Source organism: Lygodium microphyllum, chromosome 9 (assembly GCF_053477565.2).
Source record: "Lygodium microphyllum isolate KBCC chromosome 9, Lygodium_microphyllum_v1.1.10, whole genome shotgun sequence".
Lineage (NCBI taxonomy): Eukaryota > Viridiplantae > Streptophyta > Polypodiopsida > Schizaeales > Lygodiaceae > Lygodium > Lygodium microphyllum.
Window position 1 is genome coordinate 69,340,348 of NC_141143.1, and position 21,806 is coordinate 69,362,153.

Sequence of the window (21,806 nt, forward strand, 5' to 3'; positions counted from 1 at the left end):
TCTCTCTCCACACACACACATGCACGTACACACACATACATATTGGTACAGCCTGGCTGACTGGCTGACTTCGACTGACAAAATCCATATTCACATAGTATGTCGGAAAAGCTCACATGTCCAATGCCTGACAGAATTGGCAGATGATCATCCAAACCAACAAAATCCATAATCACATAGCGTGTTGGAAACGCTCACATGTCCAATGCCTGACAGAATTGGCAGATGGCGATCCAAATGCAGCTAACTGGCAAATATTTCTACATACATTGTGGTGAAGTGCCAAGCACCCCTGAGAATGTGAACTTGGGCTCAATGTAGTCCACAAACAAAAAAATCATGCATGTCCACGAAGCAAAGAATGCCAAAACAAAGGTCTGCGAGCTCTTATACCAATCCCACAAAACTCTAGGCAGTTCTGTAGATTACACAAAAACTGTAACCAGCATTGTAAAGTTACATCCAAAATCAGCAGTAGCCCTTCTTGACCACTATGGATCTGATGGAATCAGGAGGCAAACATATGATGATTATACACTTTCAGTGCCCAAGTAGCAATGCCATTATTCTTCTACAATTTAATCAATGCTGAAAATATCACCGTGCTGGATGCCAGACTGGGTGAACCAATTGACACTCCACGGAAACTGAAGCACAATCATGAATATGTACCACTCTAGTTGTATGCTCGATCTGTGAACAGCCTGCAACTTCATGTTACGTATCCTGATCAATAAGCTCCCTAGACATCCTACTCAACTCCTTCAAAGAAACCTATGGCAAGTTGGCAGGATGCTAAGTTTCTCTAACTGGCCTTCATTTTGCACCTGCAGTTCAATCACCGTCTTCTGGTTGCAGCCGGTGTTCCTTTCCTCATCATTGCAACAAATTCATCGTAATTTATCCGTCCATCCTGCCGAAACAAGGCTTAGAACAAGCACCTAGATTATGTAGTCTTCAAATGGTTGATATAATCAATGATATTGAAAGCCGTACTGACAACAAAGGTTCACATCATTATAACAATTTTGAAAGCATCATTAAACTCACTCTGTCAGTGTCTACTTCAGCTATAATATCTCTGATTGCAGACTCGTCACCCATATTGTGTCTCGTCAAAGCTTGCTCTAACTCATCCACTGTAATAAATCTGAGTGCAACACACACTCACACAAATTAACAGCATTCAGATTAATTAGCAATCCTTAGCTGAGCAGAAGATGGTCTCTGAGTGTCTTACCCACTACCATCTTTATCGAAGTACTCAAAAGCAGCAAACAGATGGTCTTCCTTATCCATCTTGTTCAAATGCATTGTTGCTGTTATGAACTCTGAGTAATCAATGGTGCCATTCCCATCGAAATCTGCCTGTGACAAACAGGGTTAATGCAGTAAACGGAGTTGATTGTTGGGTAGTGTTCTTTTAAAGAAGTGTGACAGGGTTCAAAGAATAAATGGCACATCCTTAGATACCAAAACTAAAATCAACTATTCCCATGTAGATTAAAAATTTAAATGAATTTAAAGGGAGCACATGTTCAAAAACAAGAAAAGGGAAAAGCAAATAAAAGAGTGAAAGAATTCAATCTTTTCCCTTCAAAGCAGGGACATGAGCACCACACCAATGCACTTAAAATAGGGGAAGTGGAAGCAGTTATCACTTTCTCTGTGTCTTCATCCCATCTCCCACCTTTGGTCCTTTTCACTCCTAATGCCCTCACTGCAGCTAGACACTATAGCATGTATGGAGGCAATCCTTTGTATCAGCCTTCATCACCTTCATCTTTGCTCTTCAGCATTGTTGTATTCTATTCGCATGTTCCTTCTTCCCGTGCCATTCTTACACGGTATCGCCACCATGCTTCACCTCTAGAAACCATCCCCTAGAGACCATAAACCCAGCCCAGCCTGCACACCTCTTCACCATCACCCTAGCCTTGCGCCATCAACTATGGCATTGGCGCCAGAACAGTTGAACTTACTACTATGGTGTCACCCATAGCCATTGCCTTTCTTGCAGTCACAGCATCCAACTATAGCCATTCAACCTAGTCCATTCTGCACACACACGACATGGCAGGATTTCACTACTATGATGCTAGGGGAGGGACACAGGAAAGGAAGAGACGGGGAGGAGGGCAAGGGAATGGAGAAGGATCAAGTGCCCTCATTGCAAGTGGGCCAAACATTTGGTGATCCGGTGTTGGGGAAAGGAGCACCTTCAATGGCATCTGTTACAAAATCCATATGAATCCTTATGAAGATTATTTTGCATGTAAGTTGTCTATTGCTCATACCAAGGTCTTTGGATGTAATGTTATGTGCATGTTCCAAAGGAGTGGAGGGAAATTTGGACACTCTCCATCTTAGATGCCATGGTTGCACATGTCTTCATCAACTATAGCTAAATTACCCGCAAATATTTGCTCCATGATCCATAGTTTGGAAGGTTATCATCCATAACAATGATGTCTTTTGTTCAGATGTTTTGGAATACATGCTATACCAAGTGATTCTATGTCACAAGGACGTGAAATTTTTGAGATGCTCTGCTCTTGGTACTAGCATTTGATTAATTTAATAATCAAATGTGCAATGTTGTAAAGCACATGTGATGCACATGGTAGTTATTTCATGGTGAAGACCAAGGACCCCGAGGAAGCACTGAGTGTCAAAGGCAAAATTGTGATAAGTTATGCCGACTGGGTTTTGGATGTTAGTCGGTGTCAATTTGGGCCTAGGACAATTAATTGGCCAATAAGTGTCACCACTAATTAATTAATTTGCGCCTATCCAAGGGTCAATTAGGACTAGGGAGCAGTTGGGGTTGCAAATGGCCTAGCCAATTGAATTGTGGATGGGCACACCTAATTTTGGGTAGGGTCGGAAGGGCTGAATTAATTAATTCTAAAATTTAATTAATTGACTGATGATTGCTGAGAATGGGATAAGAAGGCTGCCACTTGGCAAAAATACCCATGTCATGGGAGAGAAGGCTGTTTGGGGGCTGTAGAGGTCCACTCAATTGGTTCAGCCTATGAGAGAGAGAGAGAGAGGAGATGTTGTTGATCAATTTTTGGAGTAGGGTCGGAAGGGCTGAATTATTTTTCAGAATTAATTAATTCTAAAATTTAATTAATTGACTGATAATTGCTGAGAATGGGATTAGAAGGTTGCCACTTGGCAAAAATACCCATGCAATGGGAGAGAAGGCTGTTTGGGGGCTACAAAGGTCCACTTAATTGGTAGAGAGAGAGAGAGAGAGAGAGAAAGAGGAGATGTTGATCAATTTTTGGAGTAGAAAATAGCCATTTGCTATAGGCAACAGCAAATTGAGGCTCATCTAGGACTGGCAACAGCATCCTGGAGGCTCCAAGAAACAAGCGACAGCATTTAATGCTAATTAGGGCAAGCAACATGCAAATTTAAGGAATTTTCCTACATAGAAACTTTGAAATTTCTCTTTTCTCAACATCCTTTTTTTTTCGTAAATATTTTCTCAACATTCTCTCACCTTCTCTAGTTCATTCTTTGAGTACCTTAGCACTTCTCAGCCATTTGAAAAGTTTCTCAACCTGATTTGGTGGGCAGCAATGAGATTTCTGCTATAAACCCTAATGCTCAGTAAAAATTAGGGTTTAACAGTCACTTTGGGACCCATGCCAACAACTAAAGGCATCTTACACTAAAATCAATTACTAGAATTCAAGGAATTGCCAAGGATTTCAAATGCCGGTCCATCCCATTTGATTTGGGGCAGCATTTGGCAATCAAGGGTCCAATTTGTATAAGTCCTAGATGAAGATCAAGGGCCAAATCGCCCAAAAGACTTGATGATCAGTTGTAACAGCAAGGGGCTGTTAGATTAGCAAAGGACATTAAGAAATCTTAGTTGTACTCCATCCAATAGCAATACAAGTTAAAGAAATACTGCAAGGGAAACCAGGTTTGGGACCAACATGGTATCCAATGTCCAAGAATGTTATGGTAAAGTGTGCATTTTAGTTTACACGTGTTATGTTAATTGTTGTAATTAAGTGCTTAATCAAGTTTTACCACCCTCTCCGAAAAGGAAGACTCGTTTCATAGTTCAATTGCCGAGACAACATCAAATCCTTTGACTTGGTGGGCCCAAGGCACTTGATTGCAAGCCAAAAGCTTTGTGCTAGTACTGATTTTGTGCTCAGCTGAGTAATTATAGTAAGATGTCTTCCTACAGCGAGATGAAATCAAGTAGTGATGATGCTTCTCAATATGCACATTCACATGGGACAGAGGGAAATGCGATACTTGATCTTGGACAAGGAAAGAGGAATTTGATGAGCACTTCAAGAATCAAATGAGAACAGCAGTAAATCTCCTTGCTAAATTGGAATGCTCCTTAGAATAACATCAAGGGCAAGAAGAAGTCATCTTCTACACCTTTGAGACGGCAAGGTGCACCAAAGACAGTGCCAAAGTCTTCACTTGAAGCTCTCAAAGAAGCCAACGAAGAAAAACTGTTGGTGCCAATGTGGCAAGGTATATAAATGTAAAGGCCATCATGGAAGTGACAATCCAAAGGATTTTGGACAGCTAGGCATACATACAATGATGGGGCAGCTAGGATACTTTAGTGGTAGTACTAATTTTCATGCAATGGTTGGTCAAGGACCACATATGGAAATGTATGGCACAACTCCTTATGGTACGCAGCAACCTATGCATGATGTTCAAGGCCCAATGTATTTGGATATGACTGGTGATATGCATAACCCTATGTATGGTAACATTGTTTTGATGCCCAATGAAACCAGCCTTTCTTCTTGGAAAGGGTGGTAATTCCCTGATTAAGCACTTAATTACAGCAACGAGCAAATGAACATAACTTGAAATGCACAAATTACCTTAATAATCTTGGACATTGAACACCCTATTCGCCCGAAACTAGCACTCCTTTCGATATTTCTTTAACTTGATTGCTAATGGAATGAGTAAATATGAGATTCCACAATCTTCTTTGTTGTTCAACAATCAACAATCAATTTGGGTCGATTGCCCCTTGACTTTTCACCAAGGACTTGCTCCAATGGAGCCACCAACTGGCCAAATACTACCTCAATTTACAATGAATGTGTTGGCATCTGAATTTCCTGACAATTACACAAATTTCAAGTGCTGAATTCAATGTACAATGCTTTCACCAATTGGCACGCAACGTGGTTGTCAAACCCTAATTTCTGCAAAAATTTAGAGTTTATAGCAGAGATCTCTCTGTTGTCCATCAAATTTGATTGAAATTTGATCCAAAAGGCTTGGAAATGTTGAGAATGACTGAGCACAAGCTCGAGTGAGAGAATGCCAAAAGAGAGAGAGATTTCTGATTTTCACGCGAGAAAGGCTTGAAATCTGATTGTTGCCTATACTAGACAGCATTAAATGTTATTGGTAACTACAAGGAGACCTCAAACTACAATCGCTTGCCTCAATCAGTTGTCGCCAGCTCTTGAAGGTCCTAAAATTGTTATCATCTATATCAGATGGCTCGACTCTTGCTGCTCCAGCCTCCAAAAGGTCCTCCACAACAATAAACTTAGACCAACAGCTTGTTCTCTCTCCTTTTCTCAGCCCAAATGCACCGAATCCCTCTCTCCAACCTCCAAAAACGTTTTTAGTCTTGCATTGGCATTTTTGCCGAGTGCTAGCCTTCTAAACCCATTTTTCAACATTATCCAACCATTTAATTACTTTTCAGAATTAAATAATTCTAAAAATTAAATTCAAATTTTTTGACGTTGCCCAAAATTAATTATGCCCATCCATAATTAAATTGACTAGACCATTTGCAACCTAGAGTGGTTCCCAGCCTCTGTTGATCCTTAGACTCATTATTTAATTAATTAATGTTTGTCCCCAGTGTCACCACTAACACTTATTGACCAAACAACTGTCCTAGAATCAAATCTAATTCCAACTGACCAACAAAACCAAATCGGCATAACTTATCACAAATTTTGCCTTTGACACCCATTGCATCCTCGGGATCCTTGGCCTGTTACCATGAAATAATAGCTATGTGCATCATGTGCTAAACAATCTTGCACATTTGATTAATAGCTTAATCAAATGTTATTCGCAAGATTAAAATATCTCAAAATTTTGCATCCCCATGACAAACCTCTCCCTTCAAAACCTTGCAATCATCCTCTATTGCACTGCATTGTGCCAAAGGAAAAGCATACTGCACTAGAAGTTCCATAAGGCATCATAGTTAGAACATTAGCCCCTGTTGTCTAACCATGCCACATGCCCCAAACCTTACTGAAAATTTCCAACCAACATATACATAACATAAAACTAAAAATCAGTCCAAAATTGTTGCTAGAAACCCATTAGATGCATCCATAGCTCATGTTTCTCAACTGTTCTAGCTTCACAACCATAGTAAAGCATGTTCTCAGCATAAACCATGGCTGAAACTATCAATGTCATTCACTAACATGCTGCTGTCCATGGAACCAACTGTAAACCATTGACAATTGAGTATCAACTAATCATAAATTAATCACTTACTGGTCTAAGAACTGATCACAAATTGCTGCAAATGTGACCCCAAACTGATCACAAACTCATTGCAAAAATTGACCAACAATCAATGCAAAAACTAATCCAAAACTGATCCCAAAAGTAACCATAAACAGTTCTCAAACTGATCAAAAACTAAGCTAAAACTTATCAAATTTTTTGTCTCAAAACTGAGGCAAAACTCATGCTAAACTGATCATAAGTTGATACAAAAGGATAGTTCCAGTGCCTAGGTGAAACTCATACTTATCTGCATACATCTCACAGTGACTAGTACCCGGGACACAAAGTGGCATGTTTGGTAATGCATCCACATCTACATCTCCGAATGCTTTTGGGGCTCAATGGATGTGTATTGGTCATACAAATGTTTCTTTTGGTCTTGGTCATGATGTAAAGACAGCAAATGTTCCCTTTTTGCAACAGCCAATGTATGATAACTTGATCCTCAAAGGAGCAACAAAAGACTATGATGAGGGTGGAAAAGGGGTGAAGTTTGAGTCCTTCAGTAGTGCACAAGATAGGCTGAAAGCTTTGACTTTCATTTAGTAGTTTGATGCAACCTATTCAAGAGGAAACTTCACCGAATCTTCTTAGCTTTGCAAGGCAACCACTTTCTTGAAGGGAACTGCATTTTGCACTAGTGGTCCACGCTCTTAATATAAGAAAGAGCACCGTCAACATGGATACAACTCAAGCAAATGTTTGCATTGAATTGGTTGACAAGTACGTTTGAGATGGACATCATGAAAACTTGGAATAAGCTAGATGCAAAGGAATGCAAGAACTTGGAGCAATGCAATAAGAAGTTTTGGGATGCTTTGCTGCCAATAACTTCTTATCATTGAGTTCCTCTTTACAAGCAAGTGGAAAAGTATGTGTGTGGACAGCCTAAAGGAATTAGGGATTTTTACATAAAATCCATCGTATCCAGCATGTCTCAACTCAGAGAGACTGCTGCTACAGTTGATACTTTGCTGCATGGGAAAGATTTGGGCTTCCAAGACAGTGGGGAGAAGATAAATAAAAAGTTGTCAAAGGTTGAGATAAGGGAAAGATTTGAAAATCAGTCTAAAAAGAGATCAAAATAGCAAGGAAAGGGCTGAAAATCGCTTGCACAACATAAGGAATTAATGGCTGCAAATAAATACTTTGTTTGTGAACAAGAGGGTCACATCGCTAAGGATTGTCCCAATAGGCAACAAGTTGGAAAATCAAAAAATCGGGGAGATCCCAAGGGTAAGAAGCCCCAAATATCCGTTGATTTGGTGCCATATGTTGTTAGTGATCAACCCAATGATGATGCTACCAAGTTATGTAAAGCATAGGGTAAAATCAAGGATCAACATGCTTTGATCTTCTTTGATAACAATGCACAAGCCAACTTCATCTGTACAAATAATGGCAGCCCATCTAAGCATCAAAGAGGATGAGATGGAACCCATGGGAAAGTTGGAATGGCATACAAGGGTCATACAGAACCTGTCACACCACTCATTGCAAAGCTTCATTTGCACATTCAAAGATATGTGGACAGCAAAGAGTTTTTTATTGCTCCACTTGAGAGTTATAATGTCTTGCTTGGTATGCCTTGGTGTCATTGTATGCATGCAGCAATTGGTTCACATGCCACAGTGATCACTATTTAGCATAAGGACTTGCAAGACCCATACTTTGGATGTGAAGTTGAAAGGGAAATCTGTTCTTGTTGTATCAACTATTGCCATTTCAAAAGTAATCAAAAATCACCTTTCAACGTACTTGGTTTTTACTAAGGATAAGATTGATAATGAGAATGTTGGAAACATGTCAAAGTTAGAGAAGGATCGCATTTTATTTCTGAAAATCGTAGTTGAGAGAAACATTGTAATGGGAACGGGAATGGGAACACCAATTTTCAAAAGGGGAGAAACGAGAACGAAAACGCACATCATCAAGGGGATACAAGGATGCATGTCGCATAATATCCTTCTTAAGATTATTTCAAGACGTGTATACTAGAAAGCTTTATTTATCAATATTGCAAGTTGAAGCTTAGAAGATAGAGAGTGAGAATACCATTTTGAATTAATAATGAAAGCAAGATCAAACTTACAAAAAATCAAAGATCTAAAGGCTGCATTCAAATTTAAAGGACAAAATGGAAAATACAAATTCTATAGCAAGTAGAAGTGCTAAGAAGATTAAAAAACATCAAATATCTATCTCATCTAAAATTTCTTCCTCTTCATCATCTTCATTGATTTCATTATCTTAATTCTCTTTGTCAACATCCTCCTCACCTTCATTTGCAGCTTCTTGTACAAAACCTAGATTCTAATCATCTTTATGAAAGCCAATGTACAAGTCACCAGTGTCCTCAAACTTCATCTTTATTAGCAAACGCAAGTTTGCATTAACAAAGACTAAATCATCAACCTTCTATGTGCCTAACCTATCTCTCTTCTTTGTGTGGATATGGTTGAATGTGCTCCAAAGTCTTTCCAGTGCAAAAGATGCACAAACTTGGCTTAGGATTCTCGAAGCCAAGTTTTGCAGATCCGCAAAATCAACCCCACCAAGTAATTTCACCTGCAGTGCACAAGATGCACAAACTTGGCTTAGGATTCTCATAGCCAAGTTTTGCACCTCTGGAGAATCAACCCCACCATGTAATTCCACCTACATGGAATCTATAGCATTCCAACAAAAATTTATAATAAGAAAAGTTGTATTGAACATCAAAACCTTATATAAGTAGAAAAACTAAGACAATTATAAATTACCTATCACGCTAGGCATCAGGCCAGTCAAACATGCCTTCCTTCTTACGGTAGCTTGTGAGCTAGTCTTTGATTCGCCATCATTCTTCAAGACTTTCCACCAACTTCTGAAGTGTGGAGTTCCAACCATGCATAACCTCAACATCAGCTTGGAGTTACCTTTCCTTATACTGAAACTCTAGATCAAGCATGTAAGCAGCACAATGAAGTGCTAAGTAGTACTCATTCCATATGCTTACAACAAGCCCCTCAAATTCTCGTTTCTTGAATGGAACAAGATCAAGAGCACGAATGTTCTCAATGAGACAATCCATTGCTTCATACACCTTGCCAATGTATGGCACATTGCTATTCACTTTTTGCAGGAAAAACTATAGGTAAGCATAGAATAAGCAATTCCTTTTCTTCTTCTCAATATGCATCTTGGGTCACAATTGTGTAGCACAACTGACCCAATGATGTTCTTACAATAGGCTAAGTTATCCAAGATGGAGTAGCAACCATTTGCTTCAAAGCAACGAAGCATAAAAAATTTGTAAGCAAACTTGGTCTCAGAATACTTTAGCAACTCCTTTTTAGTAAATTCTCTGTAGAAGGCTACAGAGAAGTGGTGGCAGGTGACAAAAGAGATTATTTCCTTGCTTGTAACAATAGTGCTCTTGATCCATACATTGCTCCAATGTCTTTTAATAAATTATTAAGACAATGGGCCACACGTGGACTCCGTGTAATATGGAGATATTGTTGCTCCAATAGAGCACCTATAGCCCTATTTGTTGCCTCCCCATCTGAGACAAACTAAATTACATTTTTCGGTCCCACATACTCAGTTGCCTCTATCCACATCTTGCATAAGACCAGTTGTCTTCTGCCAAGCGCTGCACTCAATGGATTTTATGTAGTGAGCCTTGCCACAACATGCACCAAGGACACCTTCCAAGGAGTGGCTACGCGCATCAAACTAACCATCACCAATAAAACTTGCCCCATAGTTATCCCATTGTTGTTTGATTGGTGTGATCACGACCTTTATGTTGGTCATGTCCTCCTGCATAAGTTTCTCATGTAAAGCATCATAGGTAGGACTACCTTAGTTTACATCTATCCAAGGATATTGATTAATCAAGCAGCTCAACTTCGCTAATCCAAGTATCCTTGATCCTAACAAATGCATTAGTGACACATGCATATGGGGATACAATAACCAAGTTAGACCCCCCAAGTTCTTTTCTACATGGGATGAGATGGAGGCTTTGTGATAGCAACCAATTGAGGGATTTCTTGAGAAGATATATACTCTCATGGTCTTCTTGGGTCCACTTCAGGTATTTTTCATCTTGATATAGTATCTGGATAGTTGGATATCTCCATCACTTACAATAGGACTAGGTAGAATTTTACAATGAGTATTTAGGTTCTTTTCTCTTATCTTTTATTTTCCAAACATTGTATCATTTTGTAACTTATACAAACATCAATAGACCATTTCATTTCATCTATACGTGTGTGTGTGTGTCCACTGTCGATGTGCCTTGTGTCATGTCTTGAGGTTGGGTCCTAGGGGGACATTTCTTTAGTATCAAAGCATCAACATGCTATCTAGCATGACATATGATGATATACACAACCATTGTTCACTCACCAAACAGTGATGGTCCATGCCTAAGAGTATGCTTTGATCTGGAGTAGGGTGGTCAAGTGTTAGTGATATACATTTCATGGGTATCAAGCTCTTTATTAGGCTTTGTATTGGGCACCTTCATAGGCAGCTAGGCAGCCCATTTAGGGCTAGTTCATTTGTCTCAAGTCTCTCACTAGGGCCTGCATATACTCCAATCCTCCATTCTTGTAGTATCGGATCACATCCATCTCGAGAGACAGAGTCTGGAGGTACTACTGGTCACCACACATACCATTCAACTATGTGATTGATATGGTACATCTCTTGTATTGTGTTAAGGATTCCATTGTCCATTCATTCATTGTTTGGGTTGCAGTCTATTATAGCAACCGATGTCGTGGATATGCCAAGATCAAGTGTACGGATTAATTCTTGCTCATGCCATATGAGCCCACACCCCATGTGAATACACCCTTAATAGGACATCCTCAAGCCAACCATGCAAACCTAGCCTTGCCATGACATCATGGAACCTTCCAAAAGATATGCCATGTCATCGTCCTACATCATGAATGATGTCATCATAGAACCTTCTAGAAGATATGCCATGTCATTATCTACATCATCGATGTCATCATGGAACATTCTAAAAGATCTTTAGTCGACCTACAACACCTATAAAAGAAGGGGCTTGCCATAGAGCTGCTCAATCTTGCCAATGCCAGTCTTGGAAGCTCAAGGAGTCGAGACCTCCAAGTAAGTAACTTCAAGTTCCAATTCTAGTTCTTGTCTAGTCATGATATCTAGTCTTGTCTTGTCTTGTCTTGTCTTCCATTATACTCTTATTGTCTTGTCACCTTGTAATCTCATAGTATGAGATCTTGTCTAATATTGTCTTGTATCTTGTTCATCCCCGTCGAAAAAGATCTTGTAATTCTGATATCTTGTATCTATACCTACCGTCCTAGGTTGTGGGATCCTTCATATCCTATCGCGTCCTGATGTCTATATCTGCAGTCCTAGATTGTGGGATTTTCTGTATCTTGTTAAGTTATCATTGTACCTTGTGCCCTACGTGGGATTATCTTGTAATTAGAATTCTTGTAACAAATCTTCCATCTAGTCTAGTCTCTTAAGCACAATCTAGTGCTCCCATAACAATTTGGCAGGACTACTTTCTAGCCCTACTGAGCACCATGGAGGCGACCCTTGAAAGAATCGTTGCCTCCCTTCAAAACCTCCAGCAACAAATTCAAGACTTGAATGTGAATGACAAGCACAACTTCAAATTGAATACCCTACGCATCTAGGCCCTGTGCTTCAAGAGATGCGAGACCAGATCCGAGACTTGCAAAACAACAGAGGAGGTGATCAAATGATTCCGCGTGTTTATCAACCCCCAATAAGAGAACCCAAGATCAACATGCCAGAGAAGTTCAATAGTGACCATTCAAAGAAAGGGATTCCTACAACAAGTAAAGCTCTATATACGCATGCAACCGGATAGGTATCCAGATGACACTTCCAAGGTGGGATTTATTAGAACTTTGCTTTGTGATCAAGCTTTATCATGGTTCGTCCCAAGCTTGGAAAAGAATATGACAATACTTCATAACTATGAGGCATTTCTTTGCGAGCTCACTTCCACATTTGGAGATGCTGACATTGGTCGAGTAGTAGAAACAAAACTTCGGAAGCTACGACAAGGTAACCGCCCTGCCTCTGCTTATGCGTCAAAATTTAGGCAATTAATATGTGACCTCATTTGGCTTGAGGATTATTTTATCAGCCAATTCAGATGGGGTCTTCGAGATGACATCAAGGACCTCATGCTCACTATGCCTTAGGCAAAAACACTCAACGATTATATCATGCAGGCCATCCAATGTGATAATAGATTGTTCAAGAGAAAGCAAGAGAAGCAAGAAGAATTAAGGCCTCACCAATGGAACCCATCCCTAATCAAAGAAGAAACCAAGCCCGAACCAATACAAATAGATAATACCAAATTTCAACCCTTAACCCCACAAGAAAAGCAAAGACGAAGAGAAAATTGTCTATGCTTATATTTTGGAAACCCTAGACACATCACCCTAAATTGCCCAAATAAGAGGGCAAGAATCCCAAGAGTTGTTACAACCACACTCAAGGAAAAATGAAGATGTCCAGTTGTAAATGAGACCGTACAACCGAACCTTGATAATATAAAGGATCTCTTGATTCCAACCACACCCATGGAAACTTTCTTTGTCACAGTCCAGATGATCCTGTCAAGAAAAACCCTTTCCCTTAAAGCCCTGGTCAACTCTAGGGCCTCCGCACATTTCATTGATGATGACTTTGTGAATAGATACCAGGTTCTAGCACTCCAAAAAACCAATCTTGCACCGGCTAAAGTCCTGGATGGAAGACCTCTAGCATCTGGAGATATTACCAAGGAAACCCGACCACTCATGGTGACTCTTGGCGATCACAAATCTTGTGTATGCTTTAATGTCATATCCAGTCCCATGAATCCAATCATCCTTGGGACACATTGGCTAAAGAAACATAACCCGGAAATTGATTGGGTTAAGTAAAAGATTACACATCGTGAAAATCAAGGAAAGTCAGTATACCTAGGAGTCAAAGCCTATATGCACACAACAAGGCAAGAACCGACCTACATGATATATCATAAACCAACTCAAAAATCTAGTAAGGATGAGCCAGTCAAGCTACCAAGCCAATATCAAGAATTCCAAGATGTCTTTGGAAAAAAGAATGCAAATCCCTTGCCCGAGCAGAGAACATATGATTGTACTATAGAACTCCATGAGGGGACTCAACCACCTTTTGGACCCATCTACAGGCTATCCCTTGATAAACTAGCTAAACTACACAATAACATTGATGAGAACTTAGCCATGGGGTCCATTAGGCACTCGAAGTCTCCTGTTGGGGCCCTGATTCTATTTGTGAAGAAGAAAGATAGGTCACTTCGAATGTGTGTGGTTTATTGAAGATTCAACAAGATAACAATCAAGAATCGATACCCTTTGCCATTGATACCAGAGCTCTTGGAACACCTTGGAAAAGCCAAGATCTTCACAAAGATTGATCTACGAGGGGCTTACAATCTTATGCGGATCAAAGAAGGAGACCAATGGAAGACATCCTTCCACACAAGGTATGGTCACTTCGAGTATATTGTTATGCCATTTGATCTCACCAATGCTTCTGCAGTGTTTCAACATATGATAAATGATATCTTCTGAGAGCATCTAGATGGTTTTATAGTTATATACTTCGATGATATCTTGATATTCTCAAAAGATCCAAAGGAGCATGAGCACCATGTAAAATTAGTTTTGGAAAAGCTTAGAGAAAAAGGACTATATGCAAAACTTGAGAAGTGTTTTTTCCATCAGACAAAAGTGGAATTCTTTGGATACAATGTCTCCTAGAGAAGAATCTTCATGGACCCCAAGAAGATCGAGACTATTCTTGACTGGCAAACATCCATATGTGTCCGCAATGTCCAATGTTTCCTTGGCTCGAGACTATTCTTGATTGGCAGACATCCACATGTGTCCAATGTTTCCTTAGCTTTGCCAACTTCTACAGGATATTTATCAAGGATTACTCAAAGATAGTCACACCACTCACCAAACTCACAAGAAACTCAAAGTCCTCATGGACCCCAAAAGCCGAGAAGGCCTTCCAGACCCTAAAGATCGCTTTCACCATTGCCCCAATTCTAGTCCACCCATATCCTACCAAGCCATTTTTCTTGGAGACCGATGCATCAAACTATGCCTTAGGAGCCATCTTGTCCCAACATGGAGATGATGGTCATATGCATCCAGTGGCATTCCACTCAAGGAAGTTCTTCCCTCCAGAGATAAACTATGAGATCCATGACAAAGAACTCCTTGCCATTGTAGATGCCTTTGATACTTGGCATCATCATCTAGAGGGCGCAGCCCACAAAGATATCATCTATATAGATCACAAAAATCTAGAATACTTTATGACAGCTCGTATCCTCAATCGAAGACAATCCCACTAGAGTAACTTCTTATCTAGGTTTAACTTTATGATCACCTATTGCCCAGGTAGCCAACAGTGCCAATCAAATGCTTTATCAAGAAGATCCTACCTTGCACCTAAGAAGAGAGAATAAGCTTTTGATCAACAACGAGCAATACTACTCAAGCCAAAGCACCTTCAGCTAGTAACTATCTCCAATTGTCACCAAGACGACCCTACCTTGATCCAGTTAATCCATGAAGCCCTACCGCATGATGATTTTGCCAACAATGTCAAGAGAAAAAATCAAGAGGGAAAAGAAAATGAAGTTTGTGAGTTTCAAGAAACTAATGGATTGTTATACTATAAGGATCTACTTTACATCCCTCCAGGAAAGCCGAGACTCCAAGTACTCCAACAACACCATGACACCCGAGCAGCAGGACACTTTGGAGTTAATAAGACCTTAGAGCTTATTTCAATAGATTTTTTGTGGCCCCAGATGTGGAAGAAGTTAAGGAATATATAAAATCATATAATACCTGCAATAGGGCCAAGATACCTCGTCACAAACCACATGGCCTCCTACAACCCTTGCCCATTTCAACGCGACCTTGGTCTTCTCTATCCATGGATTTCATAACAGATCTTCCCAAATCAAATAAATATGACTCTATTCTTGTTGTGGTAGACAAGTTCACAACAATGGCACATTTCATCCCTACCACCAAGACCATCATAGGCGCAACTACTGCTAGACTCTTCCTCAAATACATTTTCAAATTACATGGACTCCCAAACGATGTCATCAGTGATCGGGGTCCCCAATTCATATCTAGTGTTTGGAAGAGCCTTTGTAACCTCCTTGGAGTCCAAGTTAAGTTATCCACAGCCAATCATCCATAGACTGATGGTCAAACAAAACGTAAATCAAGTCTTGGAACAAGATCTCCACTGCACCATCAACTACCAACAGAATTATTGGTTTGAGCTTTTTCCCTTTGCAAAGTTTGCTTATAATAATAGTATCAATGCATCTATCAAGCACACTCCTTTCTTTGCAAACTATGGCCAGCATCCAAGAATGGAAGTACATCTCTCCAATCAAGTAAAGAACCCTACCGCCCGACATAAAGCTCAATACCTTACAAATGTATATCAAGAACTCAAGCAACAAATCCAAAAGGCTCAAAATCAGTACAAGAACTATGCACACCAGCATCCTCTCCAATATCCAACATATAAAGTCGGTGACAAAGTATAGTTACTTAGGCATAACCTCCAAACAACAAGGCCCTACACCAAGCTAGACCACCAGAGATTTGGGCCCTTCACTATTGTAGCCCATATCAACTCAGATGCTTACCGATTCCAACTCCCCATCACCATGAAGATCCACCCAGTCTTCCACATTTCCTTGCTCGAGCCATACCGTAGCTCACTATTGAGGGGGGAGAGATCGAATCCCCCATCACCTATCCAGATTGAAGATCATGAAGAATTTGAGGTCAAGTATGTCTTAGACTCGAGGATCTCCCAAGATCAATTAGAATACCTTGTTCACTGAAAAGGATATGACATTAATGATCGCACTTGGGAACCTACAGAATATCTCCAAAGAGCACCTCTCAAAGTTAAAGAATTTCACAAGAGGGATCCAATGAAACTTGGACCAAACCACCAAGCCGCTCTTCCTGGAACTCGTCACAAGAGGAGCGGGTGACGTCACGAATATGCCATGATCAAGTGTACGGATTAATTCTTGCTCATGCCATATGAATCCACACTCCATGCAAACGCACCCTTAACAAGACGTCCTCAAGCCAACCATGCGAACCCACCCTTGCCATGTTATCATAGAACCTTCTAGAAGATATGCCATGTCATCACCTCAATGATAATGTTATCATGGAACCTTCTAGAAGATATGCCATGTCATCGCTTGCATCATCGATGATATCATCGTGGAACATTCTAGAAGATCTTTAGAAGCCCTCCAACACCTATAAAAGAAGGGGCTCACTATAGAGCTCCTCAATCTTGCCAACGCCAGTCTTGGGAGCTCAAGGAGTCGAGACCTCCAAGTAAGTAACTTCGAGTTCCAAATCTAGCTCTTGTCTAGTCATGGTATCTAGTCTTATCTTGTCTTGTCTTCCATTATACTCCTGTTGTCTTGTCACCTTATAATCTTGTAGTACGAGATCTTGTCTAGTACTGTCTTGTATATTGTTCATCCCCATCAAGGGAAATCTTGTAATTCTGATATCTTGTATCCATACCTACGGTCCCCGGTTGTGGGATCCTTCGTAACCTATAAAGTCCTATTGTCTATACCTACAGTTCCGGGTTGTGGGATTTTCCGTATCTTGTTAAGTTATCATTGTACCTTGTGCCCCTACGTGGGATTATCTTGTAATCCAAATTCTTGTAACAAATCTTGCATCTAGTCTAGTCTCTTGAGCACAGTCTAGTGCTCCCATAACAACCACACAGCGTCTCTTGCTTCCATTGTTGCCCCTTATTCTAAGATGGTATTAGAGGACTAGTGTTGCTGGTTTTGGTGGTTTGTGCTGCTGTTATTCACTATTTCAGCTCTAGAATCATTGCACTTTGCTGCACTTGCGCCTGTTTGCTACTGGGCGAGCTGATTGCCACAGTTTCGGAGCTGCTACAAGCTGTGTTCTACTGTTGTGGAGCTGTCCCAACTTGCGTTTTCCTCTCTCATCCTGTTGCTTGGTGTGGGTGACCTGATTTCCTGCTGGTTGACCACAGTTTGATACTGAATGACCTGTTTTCCAGCCTCAGCCTGCTCGTTATACTTTGTTTTCAGCTGTTCTCACTTCATTCTGGCTGTTTGCAACTTTGCAAGCATCTTCGGCTGTCGTCCACCTGTCTTGAGACTTACTGTTCTTGCATTTGGTGTCTGAACTGATTCTATACATGGTTAACTTTGCATTTTTGGTAATCTAATTATATGCACAGTTTTGCATTTTGTGTTTTGTGGTTTTCATTTTGTTGGGTAATGGATGGCAGCCTGCTGAGGTAGGTCGGGCGATGGCCTGCTAAGGTAGGCAGCAGCTCTAGCGATTTGAGCAGCAGAGGATAGAGGAGAGAGAAGATTCAGAAGTGGAATGAATAGAGTAATAAGTGTAGGGGATAGATGCCCACAACATGTCCTTAAATACAGGATTTTTGGGCATTCATCCAACTGCTAGAAATAAAATGCCTTTTTGATAAACAATTCTTTTGGGGCTGTTTCTGTGGAGTTAAATTAGGCCAAAACGTGCGATAGTTTTGTGTTAACTTAGGTGCAACATATCCTGTATGGGATGGAGATACATGATAAGGATGGCAAGATAAACATTTTCCACGTCCATAGGATCAACAGTTCATGGAATAAATTTAACTGAAGCGACTTTATTGGATGGAATTTGCGTTGCACACACTGGGAATTTCACAGATTTAACTGCGTGACTTTATTGGATCGAATTTGCAATGCACACACTAGGAATTTCACAGATTTGTGGTTGCTTGTTTATGTGATGCCCTTGTTGGCTACACATGGCATACCTGCAGTATTACATGGAACTGTGTTTTCCCGTCAGTTTTAAACAGAGAGCATGGACAACAACTACTGAAGCTGTCTCAGTGGATATGCTCCTGCATAATCTCGTTACGTTTCCAAAGGAGCACTTGGGAGGGCTTTGTGCATAGTGTGCACAGTCAATATATCCATCCCCTATGTACAAAATATTAAACACAGCATTTGTTTTTTTATCATAGCATGATTACCATGGAACCTAAAGTGCTGATTAACACCAGCAATACCACATCATAGAGCAACTTGCAAACAAGAACTACATGTGCAATACTGCTAAACACACAAGTACAAAAGTTTAATGAATAGAATTTGCACACTTATTAACACTTACTGCATCCATTAGCTGGCGAACTTCAGACTCTGCAAGATTTGCACCTTGCCTTTGTAGACCTAGTTTTAGTTCCTCAAATGTTATTGTCCCGCTATTGTCAGTATCCATGCTTTTAAACATTTCCTTCAAACCTGTTATTTCTTCTTCAGATAAGCTCTCAGCTATCACCTGGAAATTCAGAAGGTGTTGACTGAGACTTGGTCAATCTAGAAAGGATCTACGCATGAGTTTTAAAAAGTCACTGCACCTTGAGAGCAAGTTTCTTAAGCTTATTCATTGCCCTGAACTGCTTCATCCTTGACAACACAGCACTGTCAATTGGTTTGTCAGGAGCCTCACCGTCTACTCGAATCCAAGGATGGTCTGGTTGACATAGCCAGGGGTCAAGAAATCACCTCTACCATTCTAAATGCCACTGATTTCATGTCCATATAAACACTTACTGAGAACTGCATGAACTGAAAGGCGCTCTTTGGGATCTTGCTTCATCATCTTCTTGACTAGATCTTTGGCTCCAGATGAAATAGCTGGCCATGGATCACTTGTAAAGTCGATAGTACCCTCTAAAATTGCATTGAATATACCTTGCTCTGTCTCTGCAATAAGAGAAGAACAAGCATGCACACGACTATGAAGCTCCCCAGAAACTGATAGTTCCTCAGAATCCACATTTAATAGAACATAGTACCTGCCCAAAAGGGAGGAACTCCACTTAAAAGAATGTACAATATAACTCCAGCACTCCACACATCAGCCTCTGGACCATAGTGTCGGCGAAGCACTTCAGGGGCAACATAATAGGCACTTCCAACAATATCCTTGAAAATTTCCCCTGTGCAGAAGTGCATTTAAAATCTGTCGGTCAGAAAGGTAATCTAGCTAAGTAACACAGACTAGCTGCTTTCATAAGCATTATATCAATCTTGGTCTCACCTGGCTTGAAGAAAACAGAAAGCCCAAAATCTGTAGTCTTAAGTGGAGAATCTTCTGCTTTGCTGAGAAAAAGAAAATTCTCTGGCTTCAGGTCTCTGTGCATAACACCCAAAGAATGGCATGTCTGCACAACTTGAACAATTGTTCTACACAAAGCTGCAGCCTCTCGCTCAGTGTACTTTCCCTTTGCAATTATCCGATCAAAAAGCTCACCTCCTGCACACAGCTCCATTACCAAATGAACAGAGTACTTGTCTTCATATGCACCTTTCAGCTCCACAATGTTGGGTTGACCAGTGAGATGATACATAATCTGCACTTCCCGTCGCACATCTTCTATGTCATCCTTGTTCGTCAGTTTGCGCTTGGCAATGGATTTGCAGGCAAACAATTCCCCAGTAACTTTATGTGTGCAGAGATGCGTCACACCAAACTGACCTCGACCAAGTTCCCTCCCCATTGCATAGACTGCGCGCACGTCCTCCATCGGGCGGTTCAGGATGTTGCCCATGGGTCCCTGGGGCAGTTTAGGAGGTGCAGGCTTTTGGGCATGGTTGGGCGAGTGCGAGGACTGCTGTGGCGTTTCTGCAGGCGGAGGCAAACTATGGGTGGCAGGCTGATGGTTGGACACAGCAACCTCGACATGATTTGCAGCTGGGGGTTGCGGCGATCTATGTTCTGCGGATTTTTCATCTGCACGAGTCCCCACACAATTACCCATCTCTTTCTTCTAGCTGTGGAGAAGGGGTTGCCAACTGAAAATCAAGCGATTGTGTTGATTATCAATTTAGGCCGGCGTCTCGAAACACAACTTGAACCTCAAATCAAGCAAGGCTACCCATTGAGTTTAAGCATGTTACTCAGCGGAGGAAAAGAAAATAACCACTCGATTAAACAGTGAAATTCGAGACCCATCCCCCCCATATGCAAAGCGGCAGTCATAATCAATTGTTAAAGCAACATGATGATTGATCCCGAAGGAAGAGAGCAATGCACAGAATCACTAAGACTGAAGCATATCAGAAAAAAAAAGCACTCGAAAGACAGAAACCAGACATGGAAGAGATAATCTAAACCGCAAACAAATCAATTCTGGCAGAACGTTCCGGACACCCTACAAATAAATTACTGATAGTATCTGCACACTGAAATCTGAGCTCCCAATTATGCACTCGATTGAAAAAAATGCCGCATCGTCATCACCGAATCCATCAGAATTCAGAGCAGAGGGAAGATCCGAAAGCTTGCATACCTTGCCAGACTCCTCAGAGTGAGAAAAACGATAAAAAGAGGGGAGAGAGAGAGAGAGAGAGAATATACAGAGAGGAGGAAAGGATAGCTACTCACTTTAGGCTATTATTTTTTTAATTTCTAGCTTACTAAGGCTTGATTTGAACACTTCTCTTGGCCCTTGCAAGTTGCAATGATGTCTTCGAGGTGGGGGCTAGCACATTCAACCCATGGGCCATGGGGTAAAGCAAAAGAGAGTTGTGACGTGACCCTATCTTGTTGCAATTATGAGACCTCGAACCAACCCTCAGGACCCTCTCATGGAACATGTAGCAATAATTTCATAGGTGCCCTAGTAATCAAATCAACTAATATTTACCAAATATCCCTCAAATACCCAATACATTCCTGAAATTTTCACATTCCTGAATTTTCACACCTACCAAAATACCTCCAAAATTCCCTCAAATTTTCCAATCTACCCATCCTAATGTTCTCCCGAGATTATCAACACATTGTATTTTGCAAGTTTTTATGGTGAAAACTCCATTTATCAACATGGGATGATTTTCTATTGTAGTAAACTCTATTGAGGGGAAACAGCTCTCAACTCATGCAAATTAATACCACTATTGTTTGATCACTCAAGAGAATTCTAAGCTAGGTGCAGCCAATTAGCGGGCATTGGCCAGATACTTCTTCTTTAGGGTACTCAAGGATAGATCCTTCGAATGGAAAAGCATAAAGTTTGCA

At 40.7% G+C, this 21,806-nt stretch overlaps 1 protein-coding gene across 2 annotated transcripts; it reads right to left on the bottom strand.

Annotated features, from left to right (window-relative positions):
• Positions 1–362: 362 nt before the first annotated feature.
• Positions 363–21,080, bottom strand: LOC148031151 (calcium-dependent protein kinase 1-like). 2 transcript variants are annotated; one of them, XM_087684687.1, is made up of 9 exons: positions 20,942–21,080; positions 19,824–20,578; positions 19,579–19,722; positions 19,334–19,486; positions 19,138–19,253; positions 18,891–19,058; positions 1,241–1,368; positions 1,051–1,150; positions 363–913 (listed from the first exon to the last, which is right to left on the bottom strand). In XM_087684687.1, the coding sequence occupies exons 2-9, from the start codon at positions 20,542–20,544 to the stop codon at positions 839–841; spliced, it is 1,605 nt and encodes a 534-aa protein (XP_087540813.1). In that variant the 5' UTR covers positions 20,545–20,578; positions 20,942–21,080; the 3' UTR covers positions 363–838. The 2 variants fall into 2 exon arrangements, with proteins under 2 accessions (XP_087540813.1, XP_087540814.1); XM_087684688.1 differs by lacking the exons at positions 363–913; positions 1,051–1,150 and having other exon boundaries at positions 1,237–1,368.
• Positions 21,081–21,806: the final 726 nt, after the last annotated feature.